This window comes from Culex quinquefasciatus, chromosome 3, assembly GCF_015732765.1.
Source record: "Culex quinquefasciatus strain JHB chromosome 3, VPISU_Cqui_1.0_pri_paternal, whole genome shotgun sequence".
Lineage (NCBI taxonomy): Eukaryota > Metazoa > Arthropoda > Insecta > Diptera > Culicidae > Culex > Culex quinquefasciatus.
In genome coordinates this window covers 44,695,825-44,721,670 of record NC_051863.1, presented here as the reverse complement: position 1 = coordinate 44,721,670, position 25,846 = coordinate 44,695,825, and the positions used below count along the sequence as shown (strand labels likewise).

Here is a 25,846-nt window from a genome sequence, read left to right as displayed (position 1 = left end):
AAGTAACACTTTTCAACATTTTTTTGATTTAAACGATTTATTGACAAAATACATGAAAATTTGACATAAAATTTCACTCAGTGTGTGTTTTTTGGAATTGCAAAAAATGTTGTAAGGAACTCGTTGCAAAACTTGATTTTTTCAGCACTCTTCGTATTTATCCAACTCGGTGAACCTCGTAGGATAAATGTACGACTCGTCCTCTTTTTGCAACTATAGAGTAGTTCAGAGGTCATAAAAGAAATCGATTTTTTTTCGTGATTCGATTATCCGAAGTGAAATTTTGCCAAGGCCTTCGGATAATCGAGTCTGGACTGTATTGATTGAACATAGAAAAAATCTGATTTTGCTTTTCTATTTTATGTTTACATGGCCATATCACAGAGTAACCCAGAGGGAGCACTGGCATTTAATTTATGGTTGCGTTACGCGGTACATCGTGGTACATCGCCCCTTCAGCAAAACTTTTGCGTTCGGTCGCACGTATAAACGGTTCGTTCCAACTTTGGCCGTTAAACCATAACAGGCACGTACATGCACAAATACTCGCAATTTTTAATTCAACGAGGAATCTCAAATTTCTAAAATCTTTTCGGGCATACTTTACAGTTGAATGTAAACATTGTTGATATAGGAAATGTGAAAAATGACAACTGGAAAAATGCGTCTGGTTGCTGAGGTTGCTGTGATGAAAAAGTAACGCTTCAAATGTCAGTTTCCCCGAGACCTCCCTGACAGACGGACCGGGCCGACGACGGCCCGAAAACCGCCGGACGGCTCGACAAAACGGCCCGAATTCCGTCGGTTTGTCCGACGGAATTCGGGCCCTTTTCGTGCGTATATGCAACACTTTGTCCGACGATCGTCGAAATCGACGTTTGAGAAAATCGACGTTGACGGGCCGTTGTCGGGCCGTTTTCGGGCGACTTTGTTATTTAGATTGTCCTGCCATTGTTGGGTGCTCTCGTTTTGGGTTTTTGGGTTATTTAAATGAAAATAATTAAATGTTGATCAATACATTTTTATTATCCTGTTTTTACAACAAATAATCCACAATCTTGGCCATACTGGAAGAAAAAGTTCTTGAAAAAGTTGGTAATCCGAGGTGCCAAAAACTTTTTGGATGTTGGATGATGGAAGTTTGATGAGTTGCTTGGAAATTTAGATTCCTGAAACAAGGATTCGAGTCAGCAATAGATGAGAACCAAAAAGCTATTCTGAATTTACCTCTTGCATTTTACCGTTTTCCTGGTTCAGAAAGTCCCTGAATTTGAAACCGCTGGCTTTGTATTTAAGCATCGAGCCCATCGCTCAACAGCACGCCTTCCGGATTGACGCATCGGAATCTGCACAAACAATGCTTTTTGTTTTAATTATTTCTAATTTTAAATTATTAAATAACCTTTTCGTGGTGGACTTTGAAAAAAAAATGAACTGTCATCCAATTGCGTAGCCTACTAGTACCAACACGAACTGCAGATGTCACCTTTGACATTCGATGAAATGCACGACAAACGCTCGAAAATTGCAGGACAAGATCGATTTCGAGTAGATAACGCTTCGAATCGCACGACCGCGGGACTTCAGTCTAACAGGGTTTTGTTCGGACTGCTCTCTCTGGATTACTCTGTGGCCATATCTCAGAAACCATGTCAACAAAGTTCGAAAATGAGCAATTCTCTACCAAAACCGTAAATGGATTTTATTTGTATTTTTTGAATTGGCTCAAACTTTGTGCGGGACTTCCCTATGACCAAATAAACTATTTTGTGTTATTGGTTCATCCATACAAGTCTCCATACAATGTTGGCTGCTGTCCATACAAAAATGGTATGTATATATTCAAACAGCTGTAACTTTTGAGTGAATTTTCTGATCAATTTGTCTTCGGCAAAGTTGTAGGTATTGTTGAGGACTTTTGAGAAAAAAATAGGTACACGGACATTTTTTTTTGCAGATTTTTTAATCAACTTATTTTTAAAATTTTTAAATCAAGACTAGCATTTTTAAAGGGCCAATCATTGTGTTCGGGACGCCAACGGAAACAACTTCTTGGTATCAGCCCAATTTATTGCACGGCAGATCAAAGCTGCAATTTAGATTTAAGTTTAGTACATGTTGTGTTTGTGTGTGTGTGTGTGTTTTGTCTTACAATTTGTTTGTTTCCTGTTTTCCGTCCAACCCGATCCGGATTTGTGTTCTACGTTTGTGTTGTAGCTGTAATTTTAGGTTAGGTTAGCACCGCGTTTTGTTTCTCTTCATGTTGTACAAGTTTTGCATGTTTCTGTTGTGTTTTTCACGTTTAACAGGTAAAACTTACTCGTACACAAAAGCGGTTCTATCCTGTCCGTCCTGAACCGTCTCGTCTTCCCTCCGTGGATCGCCACCCGGATCAACCCGCGTGTGGTTCCTGTGTCGCGTTTGCGTGTTTTTTTGTGTTATTTATTTCACTGTTTTTTGTTTCAAATTTAATTTAAACTTACGAATTTGTGTCCGTCTACCTTCTGTTTATCCCGAACCACAAATCCACCTTCAATCCTCACAATCCTCCTAATTATCCTCCTAATTATCCAAATCACTTCACGTTCCTTTTTCCCTGCCAAACTTGTGCTCGTTACTTTTGATTGTGAACATTGTTTTGATTCGTCGCCCTTTTTCTCGTGTGTTCCGTCATTGTTCACGTTCCTCTTTCTCACGTCTCACGCGCGTGAGATGCCGTCGCGGCGTTCGTTCCCACGCAGCAGCATGGTGTCGACCCCGTCGCGGCAGTGAGCGGCCTCAACATCCCCCGGCCCGTAAACCCGGTTCCGAGGCTTCTGAAGCAGGTTTACCCTCGATCTCCAACACGGCCAGCCTCGCTGTCGCGCGCTTCACCAGCCCGCTGCTGGTCCTCACCCATGCTTGGCGAATCCTCCCGTCGCCGGACACGATCGGCTCTTCGACCACTCCGCGGATCCAGGACTTCCTGTTCTTCCCGTCGACGATGTAGACCAGGTCGCCCGCCTTCAGCGGCCTCGACTCACCGAACCACTTCGTGCGTTGATTCACCGACGGCACGTACTCCTTGACCCAGCGCTGCCACATCACATCTGCCAACTGTTGCGACCGCTTGTAGGCGTCACGTAGAGCTTCTGCAGGGTGAGGGGATGGCGGGACCGTGTTGGGTTCGTTCGGTGAAACTCCTCGAATGAAGTGATTTGGTGTGAGGGCCTCCGCCTGCGACGATTCTTGAGCCACGTACGTGAGCGGACGTGAGTTTATCATGTCCTCCGCCTCCGCCAGACAGGTCACCAGAATCTCGTCCGTCAGCCGCCGCCCGTCGTCCAACGCCTCCAGCGCCTCCTTCACAGAGCGGACCAGACGCTCCCAAACACCCCCCATGTGGGGTGCAGCGGGTGGGTTGAAGGTCCACTTCGTTCTCGACGTTGTCTGCACCTCGGCGCAGTCGTTCCCGATGCTCCGCACCGTCTCCACCAGCTCCTTGCTCGCACCCCGAAAGTTCGTTCCGTTGTCGGAGAAGAATTCGACCGGAGGGCCTCGACGACAGATGAAACGACGAATCGCCATCAGACACGTTTGTGCCGTCAGCCCATACGCCACCTCCAGATGCACCGCGCGCGTCACGAAGCAAGTGAACAGCGCTACCCAACGCTTCTCGGACCGGCGTCCCACTGACACGTCGAGCGGTCCCAGGTAATCAACCCCGACGTAGCTGAACGGGCGAAGATTCGGTGTGATGCGTTGCACAGGAAGCGCCGCCATCCTTGGCACCAGCGGCTGATTGCGGTGCACCTTGCACCAGACGCACGCCGCCGCCACTTGTCGAACCAGTGTGTTGACCCCCAGAATGAAGAAACGCTGGCGCAGCTCGTTCTTGATCGTCTCGCGATATCCGTGTCCGAACTTCTGATGGTAGTGCTGGACAATCATCCGGGTGACGTGGTGATCCTTTGGTAGAATCACTGGGAATCTCAGATCGAAAGGCAGAAACTCCGCGTTCTCGGTTCTCCCTTCCATCCGCAGCAAACCGTCTTCGTCGACCAGTGGAGTCAGCTTGTACAGCGGACTTGACTTTTCGAGGGCGAGCCACTGATCCGCCGGACGATCCTTGTTCCTGGTCAGCACTTTCACCTCGTCGATGAAGCTCTCCGCCTGCACCATCTTCAGCAGGTACACCTCCGCCTGCTTGTACTCGTCCTGCTGCAGAGCCACACGTACCGATGGTACCGTCGTCGGTCTCAGCATCTTCGCCTGCGCCTTCGTCGCACGCAGCGTCTCCATCGGCAACCCTTTCGTTTTCCGCTTGAGGTTCGACACGAATCGATGAGCGCACGCCATGGTCCTCACCAGCATCGTCCACCTTGAGAAATGGTTCACCTCCACGATGGTGTCCACCACCTTCACGTCGTGTAGAAGAAGATGCACGCGAAGTTCCTCCGTGGTGTTCGGTGGGGGCAGGCTTTTCTTCGGCCAGTTTACTTGCTGGTCGTGGATGAACCTCGGGCAGCAGACCGACGGACTGTCGGGCCGGACGTTCGGGTCCTTGCCCCACTTCGTCAGGATGCCGGCGATGTTATGTTGTGTCGGGACGAAGTTGCAATCCATCAGCGACGTCATGCTCAAAATGGCACCGATCCGAAACCCGACGAACTGTTTGTAGCGACGCTGATCGGAGCGGATCCACGACAGGACGACCGCCGAATCAGTCCAGAAAAAGGTCTTGCTGATCGGGAAACTGTGGTTGTCGTGAATCGCCTGGGACATGCGCGCCGCAAGTACACATGACTCCAGCTCCAGACGCGGGATGGACAGCATTTTCAGCGGCGCCACCTTGGACCGACTCATCACCAGCGCCACCACCACTTCGCCCCGGACGATCGCCCGGAAGTACGCCACGCATCCGTATGCCTTGTCGCCCGCATCCGCGAAGATGTGCAGCTGAATCTCCTCAATCTCGTCCCACCGCGCGTTCCCGAAGTAGCACCTTGGTAGTTTGAAGTGCTTCGCGTCCGCCAAAATGTTGATCCAACGCAGCCACCTCTGGAAAGCCAGCTCGTCGATCATTTCGTCCCACTGGCACCCCGTGCGCCACAGATCTTGCACCAGAATCTTCCCGAGTATGGTGATCGGTCCGAGGAATCCCGCTGGATCAAATTGCGGCATGACCACACTCAGCACGATCCGCTTGGTCGGACGTCGCTCTCCCGCCAGAACGTCGCGGAACTCCGGCTTCGAGGCCACCGCGAAACAGAACACGTCCTGATCCGGTTCCCAGACTATGCCGAGTACACGCTCGTAGAACGCCGACTTGTCCTGGTTGAAGTGCACGGATGTCTTCTCGCTTCGTTCTCCCATTGCGTCTAGCACCTTCTTCGAGTTCGACACCCAGTTCCGGATGTTGAAACCTCCTTTCGAGTGGATGAACTTCACCTCGTTGGCCCGCCGAATCGCTTCCTCGACCGTGTCCACCGAGTCGTAGTAGTCGTCCACGTAGTGTCGTTCCTTAATCGCCGCAGCTGCCTCCGGGAACTCCTCCGCATACTGGTCCGCGTTCAGGTTCTTCACGAACTGAGCCGAACTTGGGAGCAAGCCGACCCGAACGTTGCTACGTCCATGACGTACACCTGCGGAGCGTCGGCAGGGTTCTCGCGGAACAGGAAGCGTTGAGCTTGCTTGTCCTCCTCTCTGATCCTGATCTGATGGTACATTTCTTGGATGTCACCACCCAGCGCGATCGGTCGTTCTCGGAAACGACACACCACTCGTGGAAGCGGCACCAACATGTCCGGTCCCTTGAGCAGCTGTGAGTTCAGCGAGACACCCGCACCGACGCCGCCGCGTCCCAAATCAGTCTTGTCTTGTCCGGCTTCCGAGGGTTCAGGACGACGTTCAGTGGCAGATACCAAACGGCGTGGCTGGGCGTCCCCTTCAGCTCCTCGGCCGTTGCTTTGTGCGCGTACCCCTTGCTCTGGTACTCCGCGATCTGTTGACAGACGTTCTGCTTCAACGCCGGGTTCTTGTCCAGCTTCCTCTCCAACGCCTGCAGCCGCTGCGTTGCCATCGGGTAGCTGTCCGGAAATCGCCGCTCGTCCTCGCGCCACAGCAGACCGGTTTCGAACCGCTCTCCGGTGCGCTTCGTCGTCGTCTCCAAGATCTTCTTCGCTCGTTGTTCTTCGGCAGACTCCGGCACCGCAAACGACGCAACACCAGCTTCATCCAGGACGTACTGGTCCCTCATCATGTCGTGGAGTTCTTGGTTACTGGCCGGCTTGACGACATGCAGATTCAGGAACGTATGCTCCATGAGCTTGGGTGTATCAGGTCCGTACACGGTCCAGCCGAGCTTTGAACGGACAGCAATCGGTTCGCCTTGTTGACCGACTCTTGATTCCAGCGGCGCGAAGAGATGGATGTTGTCAAGCCCGATCAAGATGGTCGGTTTCTCCTTGACCTGCTCCGCAACCTGTACGCCCGCCAGATGACCGTACCGCTTCTGCACCTCTGCAAATCTTACATCTTGCTGCGGCAACTGCAGCTTCGAAACCGTCCGCACGTTCTCCAACTGGAACATCTCTCTCGAACCGCTGGCCGCAAGCGTCAGGCTCACCCGACGAGATTGGTTCTCGTGCCGATCGATCTCGGCTGTCCAGGACACGACCAGCGGCTCCAGCTTTCCTTGCAATCCCAGCTTGTTGGCCACGTACTCCTCCATGAGTGTACTCGACGATCCTTCGTCCAAAAACGCCAGAGTGTTGAACGCCTTGCTCCCCGCGTACATGGTGATCGGAATTGTCCGGAAAATCACCCCGCCGTCGACCTTGTGCGTGTTGCAGTCAACCCGTTGGAACTGCCTCGCAGTTTCCTCGCGGTGAAGTAGCGGATGATGTTGCTCACGACAATTTCCGATCTGGCAGCGCATCTTCGAATGGCACGCGCTGTTGCCATGGCTGCTAAAACACACCGTACACAGCTTCAAGCGCTCCACGGTCTTCATGCGCTCAGGCACCCGCATTCCTCTGAACTCGCTACAGTTCCGTATCAAGTGGTTGGTTTGTTTACAAACGTAGCAAGCCATGCTCGTTCTGCCTCCCGCCGCTTTCTCTTTCGTCGCTTCGTGCAGGTGCACGAACTCGTTCCGCTTGCCCTTTCCGCCGTGTGCTTTCGTCGGCTCCTGAAGCGAGAGCGCCGCAAACTCGGCCACCTCCGACACGTCCTCGACCAGTTCCGACAAAAAGTCGGACAGCATTCTCAGCGGAGTGTTGACCTTTCCTCGCCTGTAGCGCACCCAGTCGAGCTGATGACTTGTCGGTAACCTTTCAACCAGCTCCTGGACCAGCATCGGGTTGTTCAGATGGTCTTTCATGCCCGACACTTCCAGGTGATCACACAGTTGCTTGATGGTGATCCCGAAATGGATGAACGTGTCAAGATTTTCGCTTGTGGGAGCTGGCGCGTTCCGGACCTTCTGCAAAAGCGCCCGAAGCAGCTTCTCCGGCCGGCCAAACATGTGTCGCAAGTCTTCGATGACATCCGGCACCGCATCCGGCAGCACGAGCCGACCCTGCACCAACGTCAGCGCTGGCCCTTCGAGACAATCCACCAACCTCTTCAAGTTGTCTACGTTCGTGAATTCGCAGGCTTCAGTGGTGTACTTGAAGCTGCTTATGAAGAGAGGCCACACCTCCGGCTCCCCGGAGAACTTCGGCAGATGTCGCGACATGGCTTGTCTAGCCGCCAACTGCTCCTTCGTCAACTTCGTGGCCGGTTTCCCCGGCCCGTCAGAGACCTCGCGCGATCCGGAAACCGGTGTCGTCGGGTCCTCCTTCTCGTCGCTCTCATCACCACTGCTGTCGGGATCGGAATCGCTGAGTTTGGGGACGGGTATCTTCGGCTTTCCTAAAATCCCCTTCGGAGTGTCTGTCGAGCCCGCGCCCGCTCCCTCGCCCTTGCCAGCCGGTGGATCCACCGCGGCCTTCTCCAGCTTCTGCTTGCTCTTGTTGATGAGCTTCTTCATCTCCTTCTGCTTCGCGAGGAACTCTTCCTCCGCAGCCTTCTGCCTATCTAAAAACTCCTGCTCCATCTTGAGCTTCAGCGCGCGCACCTCGTTCGCCGCCGTAAACTCCCTCTCCTGCAACTCTCTTTCCATCCGGAGCTCCTGCTCGGCAAAAACCTTCTCCATCTCGATCCGCTTCATACGGATCATCACCTCCTGGGCCAACTTCTTCTCCCGCTCCACTCGTTCCAACTCCAACTGTTCCAGCACGTCCTTCGGCAGGTCAGCAGCGCCGGAAGTAGTGCCCGCATCGCTCTTCGGCTTCTTGGCGTTCTTCCGGGTCTTTGGCACCTGCAGCGACTGAGAACACTTCGGGCAAAAGTAGTTCTCAACTTTTCCCGATTCTCCAGCGCACGCTAAATGTGCCCAAAGCCGGCAAGCTTCGCACTCCACCGTCTCAACGTCGTCACCCTTCGCTTCGCCGCAGACTACGCAGTCGGCTGGAACAACCGGCTTGGGTTTCGGGGGCATCCTGAACCGTTCCACGCCGGAAACAAATTCTTTGATGATGTTCGGGACGCCAACGGAAACAAATTCTTTGATGATGTTCGGGACGCCAACGGAAACAACTTCTTGGTATCAGCCCAATTTATTGCACGATCAAAGCTGCAATTTAGATTTAAGTTTAGTACATGTTGTGTTTGTGTGTGTGTGTGTGTTTTGTCTTACAATTTGTTTGTTTCCTGTTTTCCGTCCAACCCGATCCGGATTTGTGTTCTACGTTTGTGTTGTAGCTGTAATTTTAGGTTAGGTTAGCACCGCGTTTTGTTTCTCTTCATGTTGTACAAGTTTTGCATGTTTCTGTTGTGTTTTTCATGTTTAACAGGTAAAACTTACTCGTACACAAAAGCGGTTCTATCCTGTCCGTCCTGAACCGTCTCGTCTTCCCTCCGTGGATCGCCACCCGGATCAACCCGCGTGTGGTTCCTGTGTCGCGTTTGCGTGTTTTTTTGTGTTATTTATTTCACTGTTTTTGCCTTCCTCACCTCAATGAGGAAAGGCTATAAAATCACTCGAAAAATGAACTTCTTTATTTGACCTCGTAGACCCATCTCCACGTATACCTATCGACTCAGAATCAAATTCTGAACAAATGTCTGTGTGTGTGTCTGGATGTGAGTCCGTGCACCGAAAAATATGCACACGATTATCTCCGGACTGGCTGGACCGATTTGGACCGTTTTGGTCTCATTCGATTCGTCTTGGGGTCTCACAAGACCCTAGTTAATATTATGAAGTTTAGAAAAATACTTCAAAAGTTATGCAAAAAAAAAACGTTTGGCTATAGTTTGAAATATTATAAAAAAGGGTGGTTTTTGTAAGAAAACCCGTCATGCTATATATTGTTAGAAAGGTATTTGAAAGACCTTTCCAACGCGTTCAAAAGATTGAAGATCTGATAACCCCATCAAAAGTTATGAGCACTTAAGTGTTATGTATACACTCCTTTGAGGCCGGATCTCAAATATTTTGATGAAAAAGTTGTCCGGATCTATCATGCGACTCATCGTTGGATAGGTAATCAAAAGACCATTCCAACAAGCCCAAAAGATTGAAGATCTGACAACCCTATCAAAAGTTATAAGTACAAGTGTTTTTAATAAACTTTTTTTGAGGCCGGATCTCAGATATTTTGATAACAATATGCGAGGAAGGCACCATCCACCTAAAGGTGGATTAAGTAACGTTTTGTTTCAAATTTAATTTAAACTTACGAATTTGTGTCCGTCTACCTTCTGTTTATCCCGAACCACAAATCCACCTTCAATCCTCACAATCCTCCTAATTATCCTCCTAATTATCCAAATCACTTCACGTTCCTTTTTCCCTGCCAAACTTGTGCTCGTTACTTTTGATTGTGAACATTGTTTTGATTCGTCGCCCTTTTTCTCGTGTGTTCCGTCATTGTTCACGTTCCTCTTTCTCACGTCTCACGCGCGTGAGATGCCGTCGCGGCGTTCGTTCCCACGCAGCAGCATGGTGTCGACCCCGTCGCGGCAGTGAGCGGCCTCAACACATTGAATATTACGCCCATTTAAAATGCCAGTCTTGATTTAAAATAATCAAAATATTTTTTTCGAAAAGATCGGAAAATTTCACGAATTTTTCATGTATTAAAATTGAAAATCGGAACATTATTTGCTGAGATATGGTCATTAGAAAATGGTGAGTTATTTTGGTGAGATTATTGTGAAAGCAGACAAAAATCAAAATACGAACGCAACCCGTCAAAGCTGTTGCGCCAGAGGCTGATGTACACGCTAACGACAAACCACTACATTTTTGTTCGGCGTAACAGATTTTTTCGCGCAACAGAAGTGTTGCGCACTTCGGTTTGGTGGTGCGCGGATAATAAGAAAACTTCAATTTTCATGTTTCTTTTTCTTAAAGCGGCTCTATCTCAGCAACCTGAGGTCCAATCTTCAATGTCTCTTAGACAATTTTATAGCAAATTTTCTGAACTTCTCAAACATTTTTTTTTTAGAAATGGTCACTTATGGTCACTATTTTTAAAAATTGAAAAACTGCAAATATTTCGCTAAAATCAAACTTTCGGTGGATATATCTTGAAAACGGAGCATTTGATTCGATTCGATTGCAAATTCAATTTGCATTAAAAAATTATGTCAAATTTGTTTTTGCATTAAACTTCGATTTTTTTTTCCAAAAATCACTGTTTTTTCAAAAAATAATAACTCGGCGGCAGATTTTTTGACCATGTTTCTCTATGGCTCAAAAGTTGCGGATTTTTGTCCCCTAAAACATATATATAAAAAAAACGTATTTTGGTAAATTGAGTTTTAGTGAAAAAAAGTTGATAAAAAAAATCTCAGGGTGGCCACTCAAGTCGGGAAAGTCGGGAAAAAGTCGGGAATTCGCCAAAATCCGCCAAAAATCGGGAAAAAGTCGGGAATTGGGTCCTAAAATGAAGCTTAGATTGCTGATATTATTGTTTACAGCGATAAAGCTTATTTTTCGGAGTACAATGACCCTTTGTACGACTACAAAGAGTTTAAAATGGATTTTTAAATCAATTTTGAAAAATTAACCTCGCGGTCCTTCTTGACAGAAAAGCTCCTACTTGACAGCTCGTTCCAAGGGGACCATAGTTGATCCATCGAAAAAATGTTGTCTTGTCAAAAAAATTGTTTGCATTAAAATGAAAAAAAAGTGATCAGAAATGGTTTTCAATCGTGTTTTTTATCGTTGTACATAAAAATTGACATAGGGCTTTAGTACCCAATTTATGATTTTTTGTCAAAAAGTCGGGAAAAGTCGAGAATTCTGAGCATACTTGATTGAAAATTATTTTTTAACTCTTGAATAATTTTGTAATATTTTGTAAAATTTTCGAATTGAATTCACTTATTTCAGCTTCAGTAACTTACTTTAAATTTAAGGTTCTTTTCACTATTTCAATATATTTGAGTATAGAAAAGCTGTTAAAGGCATTCAAAATCTTAATGAATATTGGAGTCTTTGACACAGATTTTCATAATATTTTTTTATGAATCAAATGATCGCTTTTGTTCATCAAATAAGAGGTAAAGTTAATGAAAAACTAATATAAAAATAGAGCCTAATGGCCAGCTAAGAATTATGATTCTATTTCATTTCGTCACATAATTGGATATTTGGTAACAGATTCCAACTTGAGTTTGTCAATGGTTTTTTTTGGTGAATATTTTTAATTGTATAAGGTATAACTAAATTTATTTAGAAATTTAAAATATTTTTTTTCCAAATGTTGCCCTTGAACATTTTTTTGTGAGTATGGGTAAATAGATAAAGCTTGATTTTCTGTTTTCGGAATAAAATCCAAAATTGAAAAACTTTTTTACGTTTTGGAAACATAAAGAAAATATTGAAATTGCTAAAAAATAATCCAAGAAATTTTTAGTTATTGCAAAATCGTTCAAAAAAAAAAAGTTTTTTCAATTATTTTGCTTAAAATAAGTGGGAAAACATAAAATCATAAAACGAAACTATTGGCACTACGCCCCCCGGGGCATGGCCTTCCTCTAACGTGGGATTTCTGCTCCAGCGCCTCTGACGAGACAGGAGAAACCGGGACCGACGTTTTACTTCACCATCCGATAGAAGCTCAGTGGATAAGGCGGGAATCGAACCCGCGTCTCATAGCATCATCGGGATCGGCAGCCGAAGCCGCTACCCCTGCGCCACGAGACCCACATAAAATCATATCAAACTTAATTTTCATTGAAAAAAAAAAAAAAAAAACAGTTAAATACTGACCACTAGATAAATTAAAATTGATTAGAAAATTCAATATTAAAATTAAAAAGGGAACTTGTCAAAAACATTTTTTTTTATGAATTCCTTTACATTTTTCTAAATCCTTTGAATGAATAATAACAGCAATTATGTTTCAATCATTCTTTGTGTGTGTGTGTGTGTGTGTGTGTGTGTGTGTGTGGTCCAATCCAATACCCGCTAACCGGTAGCGAAATTATGGGAAAGTATAATTTGTATCAGACTGTGTACATGCCGAATGCTGATACAGCTTATCTCAGTCCCGGGTATTAGGTGGTGATAGCCCTCGCGCTGTTTCCAACGACCCATTTCAGAATGACAGAGCTCCTTGCGGTCCAATTCCGAGGTCGTTGGGCATTGTTCGGCCCCGCCTAAACATAGAAGCAAGCATCTGAAGGAAACTCGATCTATATTTAGACATCCAATCCCCTCAGGCAAAATCAGGGATCAGCGCGCATTTAATAATATGAGAAGAAGAGATAACATGTTTCAACACTACGGATCAATTCACTGTTAGAGTGTAAACCTTCTGATGGCCGACTGCTTTGCGTCCCAGACCACCACCAATCCAAAGGTGTGAGTTCGAATCCCATTGATTCATTTGATCCCTGAACCTTCTGCTTGGGAGACAGAAGCCGTAACCATTAAGCCACGGAGCCGGTTGAAAGGGATGTGGTTCTCTGTATGGCTTTTTGCGAGATGAGAGCAGAGGACAACAATCATCTCAACGTTTCCACTTTACCCGGGCTAACGGCCGGCAGTTCCAGTTCACGATGATTTCCCTTCATATGTTAAAAACCACTTATGATTTTGGCACATATTCCGTTTGTCAGCGTTTCCTGTCATTATTGGCGGGAAAAATCTACGTGGAATCAGCTGTGCAGACCTCATGTATGATAGGAATGCAGGTTGAGCGACTCCCACGGGCAATTATGTTTCAATCATTCTTTGATTTAAAATTATGATGCAGTTTTGAAAAAATAGGAACGCTATTTTAAGTTCAGTTATCTTTAACTTTTTGTCATTTTCAGTTGAAACGAAGTATCATAAACTATACGATTGCCAATTAAAAAATAATATGGAAGTTATAAGTATTGTTGAACTTTCGATTATTTTTTCAAAGACTAATTGTTTGTGTTTCTACTCTGAATCATAATAATGAAATTCTATTTTTGAAGTGTTTTTTTTTATTTATTGTTTAATTTTTGTATTTACAAAAAATGCCTATATTTGGCTTTTTTTTAAATTCATTGTGATTTTTTTTGGTGGCTAATATTGACTGTTCTTATAGAAAGTTTTTTGCTTGAAATCATTCTTTAGATAAGAAATGCCTATTATTTGAGCATTCTGGAAAAGTCTGGAAAAAAAGTCGGGAAAAAGTCGGGAATTTGAAAATGGAATTTGATTTTCACTGTTTTAGAGTTTTTTTAAATGAAATACTAAAAACATCACCAAAAAACATTTAAAATCGTTTGATACCCATAATGCAAATTATGAAAATTTAAGTACTTTCAAAAAATACGTTATTTTGTGATAATTTGTGTATTTAACAAACACCTCTAAGAAAAGTGAATAAGTATACCAAATTTCGCTTCGTTTGATACCCATGAATCGCTTGTTAAGTGCATCTTCAGCGCGGGTAGCAAACATCGAAACAAATCAAATTTGCACCCGACATCAACCCCACCGCGGTACCTGTCGGGTAGCAAATTTGCTCTCGGTTCTTCGGAATTTCACTTTGCTACCCGCTATTCTGCTGGTTTGCTACAGTCATCCCTCATATTCGGAACAGTTTACAGATCGGCCAATGTTCAAAAAATCATAGCAAATAGGTAGTTGAACTTAATGACTCGCTTTTACCATCATTTGAAAGCTTTTCATGCGATCTTTCGAATGCTGTATCGAACAACTCTGGAGTTTTTTTTTTTTGAAAAGGTCCAATAAACCAAATTTTCAGTTTTTGCTTTTTGGGTGTTTTTGAAACCGCCTTGAGTCAGGGGTATTGAAAAACACCCAAAAAGCAAAAACTGAAAATTTGGTTTATTGGTCCTTTTCAAAAAAAAACTCCAGGACTGCAACATAAACTTTGAAAAATATTTGCAACGGCCTTAAAAAATTTAAAAAAGGCGAAAAAAATTAAACAAAAATAAAAAAAAATAAAAAATAAACTATTTTAAAAAAATAAAAAAAAATTAAATGAATTTTTTTTTCTAAATTAAAATTAAATTAGAAAAACAAATTCAAAAAATCGAAACTAAATTAAAAAAATCAAAAAATCTAAATTTAATTTAAGAAAACATTAAAATAATCAAAATTAAACAAAAAAAAAAAAATAAAAAAATATAAATTTAAAAGAAATAAAAAAAATAAGCTTTCTTAACGAATTTTTGAATTTTCAAATTTTGAATTTTTGAATCATACACAAGAGCAGACATACACAAATCTCCAAAACACGCATTCAAAACGTTGCCCCCGGCTTGCCGGTACCTGTCGGGTATCAGAAAATGAGTACCCGACAGGTACCGACACATATTTTTCTTCTACAGATGAACTTGAGATCAAAATTGATACCTGCTTTGCTACGCGCGGTGGGAAACTCGGGGGCAAACTCGAGAGCAAATTTGGTGGGAATAAAATCGGGTAGCAAATGATTTAACTTTCGACATTTTCGAAAAATATAATTCTTTGAAATTTGCAATAGGATTAAAAAGTTTAATAAACTTTTAGCATTTCTAGGCATTAATCAACACATAATTATTGATTTTGAAGGTAAACGAGAGCAAAAAATTATAAAAACCCATATTAGGGTGGTGGGCTTGTTTCGGTGGCAAATTTGCTACCCTAGCGGTGGGGATGACGGAGTTTTTTCAAGTTGGCAAATTTGATTTCGGTATTGATGAGCCGGGGGCAAATTTGATTTGCACCCCAGCGCTGGAGATGCCCTTAGTAGCCTGAGAAATCGCCATTGGAAAATGGTGGGTGAGACTTAGAAAACTGCCGGAAATCTTGGGGATGCTGCTCAATTTGTAAAATTATTATGTTTTAGGGATATTTCTCCAAATAAACTAAACCAACTTTACTATTTAGACATCAACATGTTATTGAACGTTGCTAACTTTAAGCCTTAAAATTACCGATGCCTCATGTAGTAATCGATGACTGTGGAAAATGCTGCAAAACCGGCTGCGCCAACAATTCCCGCTTTCACACCAGCTGCGAAGAGCAAACAAAATTATCTTCAAATTGTCCTTAAAACGAAATTCTGATCGCTCACCTCTCAAACCAATCAACCCTCCGGTAACCGCTCCCGCGTACGTTCCATTCCTCCAGTCGGAAACGCCTCGTTTCTGAAAGCAAAAATAAGGTCAGCTTAGCGTTATTCCCTCTCCAAGATTCCAGAAACCAACCGATTCGATCACACACTCCACCGCGGCAAACACCGCCCCGATCACGGCAAAGTTTTTACCGTACGAGTGCGTGGCGGCGCGCATCTCCCGGAAGATTTCGCGCGCCGTTTGCTGCTTCTCGGCCGCCAGCGGGTCCGCGATGTTCGGGTTCACCGAGGAGCTGAACAGTCCGATGGCCGCACCCAACCCGTACCCCATGACGCAGCTCATGAGCGATTTGAAGGCGCAACTCTCGAACGCGGCCTCCACCAGCTTTTCCTCGTTGGTTTTGATCTGGGAAAAGCAATCAATAAATAAATTTAAATTTGCTAATTAATGAAAGCACAAGACATTACCTGAACCACGCCGTACATTTTTGGGATGATGATATTCTCGCGGAATCTGTGGAGAAATTGTAATCTCAGTTGATTAAATTGTTTTAAGTTTGATTTTTATCTCGTTGTTCCCTCACCTGAAATTGTTTCCAATAAAGTGCCTGGCCACCTCGTCAAGATCTGCATTCGGGAAAAATATTCCACTTGTACTGGGCGGCTGCTGGGTTCCACTCGGCTGATCCTCCGGATTTGGAGGTTTTGGAAGAACTATCATCTTTTGATGACTTGCAGTTACTTTTTAGACAAGTTTAAAATCACTGTTTGTTCACAAGCTGTTGATTAAACGTAAGAAATGCAAATTTACAGCAATTTCAGAAATTTTATAATCAAAACATGCTCGTTCCGACAAATTTACGCAATCCTGCTGCTAAGAACTGTCAAACTTTGTTTATACAGTGCAACCAGTGCTGAACATTTTCTTATCATTTCGTCGTACGCCAAGTTAGCCCTTTGACCGAACTTGACAAATTTGTGTAGAAATCTGTTGAGAGTGTACGTCCAAAACAAAAACATTAGTCACTATCGCAAATCGATATCGCAGCTTCCGCGGAATTCAACTCGCTCCCGAAAATGTTCACACACCTGTCCGGGGGCCGTGCCAACATCCAGCTCATCCAGGAGGCGGCCGTCCGCGAGCTGGTCGAGATACTGGACCGCTGCGAGGGAACCAAGGCCATCATCTGGGACGAATCGCTGGGTGGGCCGGTGGGGCTGGTTGCGCGATACACTTTCCTGAAAGAGCACCACGTCACGAAGATGTACCCGCTGCGGCCGGAACCGTGGACCGACATCGACGTGAAGAACATTATCTTCATCACACGGCCCAACCAGACGCTGATGGATTACATCGCCAACAACATTCACGAGGAGGAGCGCAAGAAGAAAAGTATGTGGATTAGTTTAGCTAGTGGCTTCTACTACTAAAAATATCTAATTTCAGTTTCCCGCAAGGAGTACTACCTATACTTTCTGCCTAAAAAGTCCTTCCTGTGTGAGAAGCGACTTCAGGTGAAGGGCGTGCACGGCAGCTTGGCGCACATTGGCGAGTTCCGGTGCGACTTTTTCCCCTTCGACAACGATCTGCTGTCGATGGAACTGAAGGATGCCTACCGGGATCTGTACCTTGAGGGGGACACTTCTAGCTTGCATCAGTCAGCATGCGCGTTGATTGCTCTGCAGAAGCTTTTCGGTCGAATTCCGAAAGTTTACGGAAAGGGAAGCTGTGCGCAGCGTGTTTGGGAACTGACCAAAACCATGGCCGATGAGGACGAAACTGTGCTCAACAGCGACAAGGGGGTCGTTGATCAGATGATCATTCTGGACCGGTCGATTGACCTGATGAGCGTGCTGGCCACGCAGCTCACGTACGAAGGGCTGATCGACGAGATCTTTGGCATTAACAACACGACAGTTAATCTGCCCTCGGAAACGTTCAACACTGGCGAAGGTTTCACCGTCGAGCGGAACACTGAAAAAAGTCAATTCATTCTGAACTCCAAAGAACAGCTGTACGCCGAACTGCGCGACAAAAACTTCAACGCCGTAGGAGCCGTGCTATCGCGGCTGGCCAAATCAATCCGCTCCCGTGCAAACGAAAATCACGGTGAAAAGTCCATCCAAGAGCTCAAAAAGTTCGTCGAAAGCCTGCCCCACATCAAAGCGAACGAGCAATCGCTGGCAACGCACACCAAAATTGCCGAACTCATAAAAGAGGTCATTTCCTCCGACTCGTTTCTCGACGAACTGGGCTGCGAACAAGAGTTCATGATGTGTGCCGACGTAGACAAACCCAACCCGTTCATTGAAGATCTGATCGCGAAGCAAGCACCCCTACGCAACGTACTTCGTCTAATGTGCATGCAGTCGATAGCCGGATCCGGCCTCAAACCCAAAGTGCTCGAATACTACAAACGCGAACTGGTCCAGGTGTACGGCCTATCAACCCTCCTAACCATCGGTAACCTAGAAAAGGCAGGCCTCCTCAAGCCCCAAACCGGCACCCGCACGTACGCCGTCCTGCGTAAAACCCTCAACCTAACAGCGGAGAATCCCGAAGAAGTGTCCCCAAAAGACATCACGTACGTGCACAGCATTTACGCCCCCCTCTCGATCCGGATCGTCGAGCAGCACCTCAAACCGAACGGCTGGCAGTCGCTGAATGACGTCCTGTCCTGCCTTCCCGGGCCAACCTTCGAGGACTTTCAACCCGCGATGGCGCTCAACAGTCGCCGCGGCTCGTTCACGTCGGAGATTTCCCAATCGGACATTCCGCGCGTCATCGTGGTGTGCTTCGTCGGGGGCTGCACGTTTGCGGAGATTTCGGCGCTGCGATTCCTGGCCCAGCAGGACGAGAACAACGTGGAGTTTGTGGTTTGCACGACCAAACTGATTAACAAGAACAGCTTTCTGGATACTTTTATCGAGAAGTATTAGGCGTTACGAGTATTTTAATCACCATGCGTATATATTTTATAATATATTATTCCATTATAAATAGGCTTAGTGATTTTTCACGCTCGAAAATTGCAAATTTCACGGGGACCTCAATTTCAAAACACCAAATTTAACGCAAATTTCGCGGAACTTCAAAAATGTTAAAATAACTCTGAAAATCCTATGTTTAAACTACAGAAATTACTTTTTATGCTTCATTATGTATTATTATGTAAAAAAATCTTCCAATTTTCAAAAAAAATCCTCTTGGTTATTGGATGGACTCTATATTTATTTTGAAACAAAATGTAGGGCACGCGTATTGTTATTTACTGAACTGCTTTTTTTAATATTCGACTAACAAAGCTCAAATGTTTTCGCTAATTTGCTTCTGTTATATTGTTTTACATTTTATTGAATTTCATATCATAGCTAGATTTGTCCAGTCAAAATGAGTAAAATAAATTGAATTTTCTGCGTCATTTAGCCCATAAAATATATTTTTAAGGGTTTTAGCTAATTTTTCAAAAACTAAATTTATAAACATTTTACAAAAATCATATAATTTTTAACAAAATCGAAATTTATATTCTAAATGAGAAGAGAAAACAAAAAAGTAGTATTTTTTAACTTTCACGGCAATCCACCCAAATAAACAAATATCGTTAAAATTTAACAGGCCCAAAAAAATTGTTATGTTTTTAAAATAAGATTCCAAAGATAAACAAAATACTCTTAATTTTATTTTGAATAAAACAAAGCTTGATTCTTTTAATTTCTTTCAAAACTATACCTTTCAATTAAAATAAAATTCAAATAAAATTTTTAATACAGCGAATGAAAATATTACTAAATTTTTTTAGGTACTGAAAAACTCAAAAATTTCAACATTTCTTCAAATGGTTCATATCAACTTTTGACACACATATATAATCAAGCTTTTTAATTGAAAACTAATAAAATTTCTTTTCTTTTTGGATGAAATATTTATTAAGTTGTTAGGCTGGTACAAATTTTATTAGAAGATTTTGTCTCATCCCCCCTCCCTTCAAAGTTGGCCCGAAAAATCGGGGGACAAAAAATTTTTTTTTTCGAAAAACTTAAAAATTTCAATGGATCAGCTGAAATAAATTTAAAATACATTCCCCTGCGTTTTTCATTCCATTTTTAGAATGTTTGGGTTGATTTAAAAATCTTTCGAATTTTTGAAAAATTTCGATGTTTGTTATCGCAAAATGTTTTTTTTTTTTTGCTAAAATTTTTGTTTTCGTCAAATCTGAAATTTTTGAAAACTAATGATTGCAAAACTACTGAACATGTGTAAAATGCTTTTTAAAACACCTTTTCCATGCAGATGTTGAAACTATGGCTTGTTATTTCAATATTTATATTTTTTATTTTTTTGCCCATTTTTGCATTCAATGATTCGAGAAAAATTTCAATGGATCAGCTGAAATAAATTTAAAATACATTCCCCTGCGTTTTTCATTCCATTTTTAGAATGTTTGGGATCATTTAAAGAATGTTTGGGTTGATTTAAAAATCTTTCGAATTTTTGAAAATTTTCGATGTTTGTTATCGCAAAATGTTTTTTTTTTTGCTAAAATTTTTGTTTTCGTCAAATCTGAAATTTTTGAAAACTAATGATTGCAAAACTACTGAACATGTGTAAAATGCTTTTTAAAACACCTTTTCCATGCAAATGTTGAAACTATGGCTTGTTATTTCAATATTTATATTTTATATTTTTTTGCCCATTTTTGCATTCAATGATTCGAGAAAATTGATAAATTTCACGAATTTCACCGTCAACAATCATTAACCCTATATTAGTAATAAAACCAGGATATTCACTCGCTTGATTCTACAATAGTGCATAACATTATTTTTATACCCGTTTGAGTTTAAGAAGTTATTTTATGAAAAATCGTTACATTTTCACACAAACATAAAATTTCACGGGATTTCGCGGAAAAAGCCAAATTTCGCGAATTTCACGCTGTCCGCGAAATCGTGAAATTTCACTAACCCTAATTATAAATAAATAAAAAAAATGTTTAATTCTATGTACATTTTTTGCAATTTAATCGCTGGAAACTTTACTGTACAAACCAATTGAAAATCAACATGTTTTTGTTTATAAGTTTCGGACAGAACAGAAACAGAACAACAAAAATGGTGTATCTTTTCTCAAATTTCAAGCATCTAAGTGCTCCAAAAGCTGCTGTCCCTATTCAGACTGTAGTCCCAATTTGCCCCAGTTGACGGTATGTGTTAAATTTTCGCGCAAAACTGTGGGGACGAGCAAACTTGGATTACGAGCCGCTGGACTTCGTGGTTGCTCTGCAGATCGTGTTTTTCGGCGCCCTTTTTTGATGCTATGCATCCATGCATCCATAGAATCAGTCCTTTTAGCTTCGTTGATCGGAAGGCACTCCGCCGGTTTAGATCGCTTGTACACTCAAACCCCGATGGTTACTTACACACACTAACAAACGTTTGCTTTGATAGTGTGTGTAAGCGTCGTGTAAAAAGTGACAGTTCGTCACTTTTTAGTATGATCCCCATAAAAATTTGACAGTTCTCAAAACCGACGAAATGATAGACTAAATCGTCCCTACAGAATCGGTCTACAAATTGAATGATTAAATCGCTTTTAGTATTGTTTACAAAGTGGACTTAGCAAAAATTTTGGCGGCAGTTTGTTTTTCAATAAATTCGTTTAGAGAGCAGTTATATTGGGTATGTTTTTCATAAATTCAATCATTTATTGCATAAGTTTGAGTAGAAAGTGGAGTTTATACTAATCTTGATAAAATATTCCTTTTAAAATTATTTTTTGTAGTTTTCTAAGTGCGAATATAAATAATTCCAAATACTTTTGGACGATCCGGAAAATAGCAAATGCGGAAAAATAGTTTATGATGACGGCTCTTGTTCCTGCTGCAGGTTTCCGGAACATCCAACATTATTGAAGACAGTCGAGAAAATTGAGGTTAGTTTTATAGATTTGATTCAAATCCTGATCAGCTACCAATTGGGGGCTACACAGGGTGTAAATGTGTTGGAAGAGTCTGCTCTTGTGTACTTGACAGCCGGCTCAATCCGGTTGATCCGGCCATCCGGATTCTTCCAGAACGCCTATTAAATCCATCGATCAATCAATCGATTTCGTCGGTTGCAGTCGGCCGATTTAGTCTGCCGACTAGTCGGTCGATCCCTGTGTTAAGCTCCCATAAGAGTCGGTGAAACAAACGGCCGATTAGTCGGTAGATTTAGTCGGTAGATTCAACAGACTGAAACCGACTAAATCGTTGAGAACGTCGGCTCAAATTTCTATGGGGTCCCCCATCCCCGACGTTCTCAACGATTTAGTCGGTTTCAGTCTGTTGAATCTACCGACTAAATCTACCGACTAATCGGTCGTTTGTTTCACCGACTCTTGTGGGAGCTTAACACAGGGATCGACCGACTAATCGGTTGACTAAATCGGCCGACTGCAACCGACGAAATCGCTTGATTTATCGATGCATTTAAACGGCATTGTGGATGAGTCCGGCCAGCCGGATCAACCGGAATGAGCCTACTGCCAAGTTCACATGCGCAGGCTCTTCCAATACATATTTACACAATGTGTAGCCCCCCCCGGAAGTTTTTGCAATAAATCTTAAAAAACTAACCGCAAATCTCTTCGCTCCCTCGAACAAAGATTGATGTTCCGGCAATCCGGAAAGCTGTAGCAGGAACCAGTGGTGTCATCATAAGCTATTTGGCCGCATGGGCCATCTTCCGGATCATGATGAAAACCTTTGTAACCTGGCTTTGTATTGAAACACCTACAAAATTATGAAAATTTCAAAAATAAACAGCAATCTTTCATGATTACTATAAACTCCACTTACTGCTTAAACTAGAGCAATAAATGTTCTACTTTATATAAAACATACCCAAAATAACTGGTCTCTTAATATAATAATAATAAAAACAAGTTGCCACCAAAATTTTCTCTAAGTCCACTTTGTAAACAATACGAAACCCGATTTAATCAGTCTAGTTGTAGGCCGATTCTGTAGGGACCGATTTAATCTATCGTTTCGTCGGTTTTGAGAACTGTCAAATTTCTATGGGGGACTTTGACCAACCAGCGGGGTATACAAACTAAAAAAAGTGTCAAACGAAAAAGTGACCAACCACAGGGGGTTGAGTGTATCTTGTCCAAAGGTTAACAAACGTTGTATGGAGAATAGGCTGTAACAAAACGGGTAATTTTATTGTTGTTGTTAGTTACCTAGTTTATTTCCGGCAGCTTTAACCTTTCTGCCTTTCTGCTGCCCAGGTAGAGCCCCTTAACGATTTTTGCCCCATGATGTTTTTATAAAATGCAAAAATCGTTAAGGGGCCCAATACCAACCGTACCCTGAGATGACGGTTTTCGTGAGTTACGCGTATCCACCGACAGATGGCAAGTGGGCTTCGTCGGAGTCCGTCCATTAAAAACGCAACTCAAAATTAGGATGGGAAACTTTTTTCCGTGACGGCTTTCGCGGCACGCTCCGTCCAACTAAAAAAAAAAACGAAACTATTGGCACTACGCCCCCCGGGGCATGGCCTTCCTCTAACGTGGGATTTCTGCTCCAGCGCCTCTGACGAGACAGGAGAAACCGTCCAACTGTTCTAGACTAATATTTGGACGTGGCGTATCTCTAAACAAGTTTTTCAAGAATGTGATTCCAGAATGCTTATTTTGTCGTTTTGAACCGAAACAAGGCAAAAACTATGTTAATTTAAACTATTAGCCATTTACAAATTTTTGGCTGGGTAATATCGAGGGCCGCCATCTTAGGCCCACTGATGGGCCAATAAAATATGAAATATGTATATGAATCCATCGATTTACAGCGACTTTCATGAAGAATATTTAATACCCTAGAACAGCGGTTCTCAACCTTTTCTTGGCTTGGTACCCCTTTTCGTTTTGCTTAAGCTGTTGGTACCCCTTAGTTTTTAAACATGACATTTTTTCGCTTATAGGAGTTTCTTTTTAATTCCAAATATCGGATTTTTTTTTGTATGAGAAACTTACATTTTGGAGAAAAAAAATCTATTTAAATGTTCTGTAACTGTAACTCGGAGGACATTGATAGAATTTAAACAAAATCTGGAATTTTCTTGGACCATTTTTTTTGCTTCCTGGGTGTTTTTGAAACCTCAGGGTTATTCAAAAACACTTAAAAAGTGAAAAAATATTTTATTGAATATTTAAAAAAAATCAAAAAATATTGTTAAAAAGTTAAAGTTTGTGTCTAGAATTTTGTTTTAAAACAGTACTGGATAGGCCAAACAATGCCAAATTGTGGTCATTTTGGTCATTTTAATCATTTTGGTAATTTTGGTAATTTTGGTAATTTTGGTAGTTTTGGTAATTTTGGTAATTTTGGTGATTTTGGTAATTTTGGTAATTATGGTAATTTTGGTAATTTTGGTAATTTTGGTAATTGTGGTAATTTTGGTAATTTTGGTAATTTTGGTAATTTTGAACATTTTGGTCATTTTGGTCATTGTGGTCATTTTGATCATTTTTGATCATTTTGATCATTTTTGATCATTTTGATCATTTTTGATCATTTTGGATCATTTTGATCATTTTGGTCATTTTGGTCATTTTGACCATTTTTTTCATTTTGAATAATTTGATCATTGTGGGACAAGCTAAGGAAATGCTCGTCATCTTATCCCTTGACTAAGACTTTGATAGAACAAGTTTCTAAAAAATCCAGTTTTCTCACGATAAAAAATAAATTATAAAATTATTGATTTTCAGTACGTTTTACTCAACTAGTGGGGCAAGACGAACAACCCGTTGGGACAAGAGGAACAATCCATATAATAGCATTTTATTTAGCTTACAATTCAGATTTGATTGTATTTGATACGATTCTTTCATTTTTAGCTGAAATAAGGCCGTTGCAAATATTTTTTGAAGTTTATGTCCCTCGACTCTGACCTAAGTCGAGGGAGGGATGGGGAGAGGCAAAAAAAAATAAAAAAAAACTATAAAAAATGAAACTACGAGCCATGGTTTCAACTTTTTTATGAAAAAAAAGTGTTTTAAAATGCATTATACACCTGTCCAGTTGTTTTGCCATCATTAGTTTCCAAAATATCTAAGTATTGACGAAAATTTTATTTTGCTGCGAAAAATAAAACTTTTGCGGTGCTGTACAGTGGAATTTCATAAAAATTCAAAACATTTTTAAACAAGCCCAAACATGATAAATATGATTATCAATGCAGAAAATGCATTTTACATTGTTTTCAGTTGAATAGACTTCTATTTTCATGAACATTTTTAAGTTTGTTGGAAAAATTATTTTTTTGACCCCTGATTTTTGACCAATTTTGAAGGGGGTGGGGTAGGCGACATAAACTTTGAGAAATATTTGCAACGGCCTAATAACATTTTACTAATAATTTGATCGTTTTTCGTAAAAAAAATTGTAGATAAATGGATTTTTTATAATATCGCTATAGCTAACTGTCCTTTTTCTCAGCCTGTTTCTATTATCGGCCTATCAGCACTTTGATCATGAATTACAGCTTTCATAAAGTGTTTTTGATTGTTCCAAAGTAATAAATAGCTCAAATAGAAGTGAGCAAGCAACTCTCCATTGTTGATACATCTGAAAATGTTGCTTTAATAGCGGAAAACGGCAAAAGTGATGAGAATTGGTCGAACGGCTTCGAGTGATTAAAATGAGTATATTACCCCTATTTTGTATGAACTTTTTTTTAAACATTTTTTATCAGTTTTTAAGTACTTTTATGCATCAATATCCCAAATATGTTTTTGCAGCAATTCGTAATTTGTTTACATTCTAAAATCCATGTGGTACACTTGCCCCACTTATACAAGGTTTTTTAAAAGCTTTGTTTTGATAGTGTGCGTGAGCGCCGTGCAAAAAGTTACAGTTCGTCACCTTTTAGTTTGACTTTGACCGACTAACGGCGTACAAACTATAAAAGTGTCAAAGGAAAAAGTGACCAACCACTGGAGGTTGAGTGTAGTATCAACATAAAATAAAATATTTATAACATCAAAAATTTAATACAATCAAATCAAAATACGGGATAAAATAAAAGTAAATCAAAGCAAAAGAAATCAAAATTGAAAAAAAATCGAAAAAATAAGCAGTGTAAAAAGTTTTTACTAAAAACAATAAAAATTGAGGTAACGAAAATATTAAACGTTTAAATCCTCGATAAAAATAGTTTTCGTAACACATACTTTATATGTTCATTCAAAC

General features: G+C 42.1%; 4 protein-coding genes and 1 long non-coding RNA gene across 7 annotated transcripts; 1 reads left to right on the top strand and 4 right to left on the bottom strand.

Moving 5' to 3' along the window:
* Positions 1-1,005: 1,005 nt before the first annotated feature.
* LOC119769794 lies at positions 1,006-1,773 on the bottom strand. The gene is made up of 3 exons (XR_005278526.1): positions 1,403-1,773; positions 1,228-1,346; positions 1,006-1,169 (listed from the first exon to the last, which is right to left on the bottom strand). It is a non-coding gene; the product is annotated as an uncharacterized LOC119769794 (long non-coding RNA).
* Positions 1,774-1,902: 129 nt separating this feature from the next.
* On the bottom strand, positions 1,903-5,783 carry LOC119768940. The gene is made up of 4 exons (XM_038260768.1): positions 5,623-5,783; positions 2,484-5,578; positions 2,321-2,410; positions 1,903-2,217 (listed from the first exon to the last, which is right to left on the bottom strand). The coding sequence occupies exons 1-2, from the start codon at positions 5,781-5,783 to the stop codon at positions 2,779-2,781; spliced, it is 2,961 nt and encodes a 986-aa protein (XP_038116696.1). The 3' UTR covers positions 1,903-2,217; positions 2,321-2,410; positions 2,484-2,778.
* Positions 5,779-10,063, bottom strand: LOC119770148. Of its 3 annotated transcripts, XM_038264521.1 has the most exons (3): positions 9,769-10,063; positions 8,891-8,980; positions 5,779-8,787 (listed from the first exon to the last, which is right to left on the bottom strand). In XM_038264521.1, the coding sequence occupies exon 3, from the start codon at positions 8,522-8,524 to the stop codon at positions 5,810-5,812; it is 2,715 nt and encodes a 904-aa protein (XP_038120449.1). In that variant the 5' UTR covers positions 8,525-8,787; positions 8,891-8,980; positions 9,769-10,063; the 3' UTR covers positions 5,779-5,809. The 3 variants fall into 3 exon arrangements, with proteins under 3 accessions (XP_038120449.1, XP_038120448.1, XP_038120450.1); XM_038264520.1 differs by having other exon boundaries at positions 5,779-8,980; XM_038264522.1 differs by lacking the exons at positions 8,891-8,980; positions 9,769-10,063 and having other exon boundaries at positions 5,779-8,550; positions 8,583-8,646.
* Positions 10,064-15,403: 5,340 nt separating this feature from the next.
* LOC6046876 (mitochondrial import inner membrane translocase subunit Tim22) lies at positions 15,404-16,495 on the bottom strand. Its single transcript, XM_001863970.2, has 5 exons — positions 16,187-16,495; positions 16,071-16,116; positions 15,736-16,008; positions 15,603-15,675; positions 15,404-15,541 (listed from the first exon to the last, which is right to left on the bottom strand). Exons 1-5 carry the CDS (start codon positions 16,321-16,323, stop codon positions 15,459-15,461), a joined length of 612 nt encoding a protein of 203 aa, XP_001864005.1. The 5' UTR covers positions 16,324-16,495; the 3' UTR covers positions 15,404-15,458.
* Positions 16,496-16,596: 101 nt separating this feature from the next.
* Positions 16,597-18,603, top strand: LOC6046872 (vacuolar protein sorting-associated protein 33A). The gene is made up of 2 exons (XM_001863969.2): positions 16,597-16,995; positions 17,050-18,603. Exons 1-2 carry the CDS (start codon positions 16,680-16,682, stop codon positions 18,540-18,542), a joined length of 1,809 nt encoding a protein of 602 aa, XP_001864004.1. The 5' UTR covers positions 16,597-16,679; the 3' UTR covers positions 18,543-18,603.
* Positions 18,604-25,846: the final 7,243 nt, after the last annotated feature.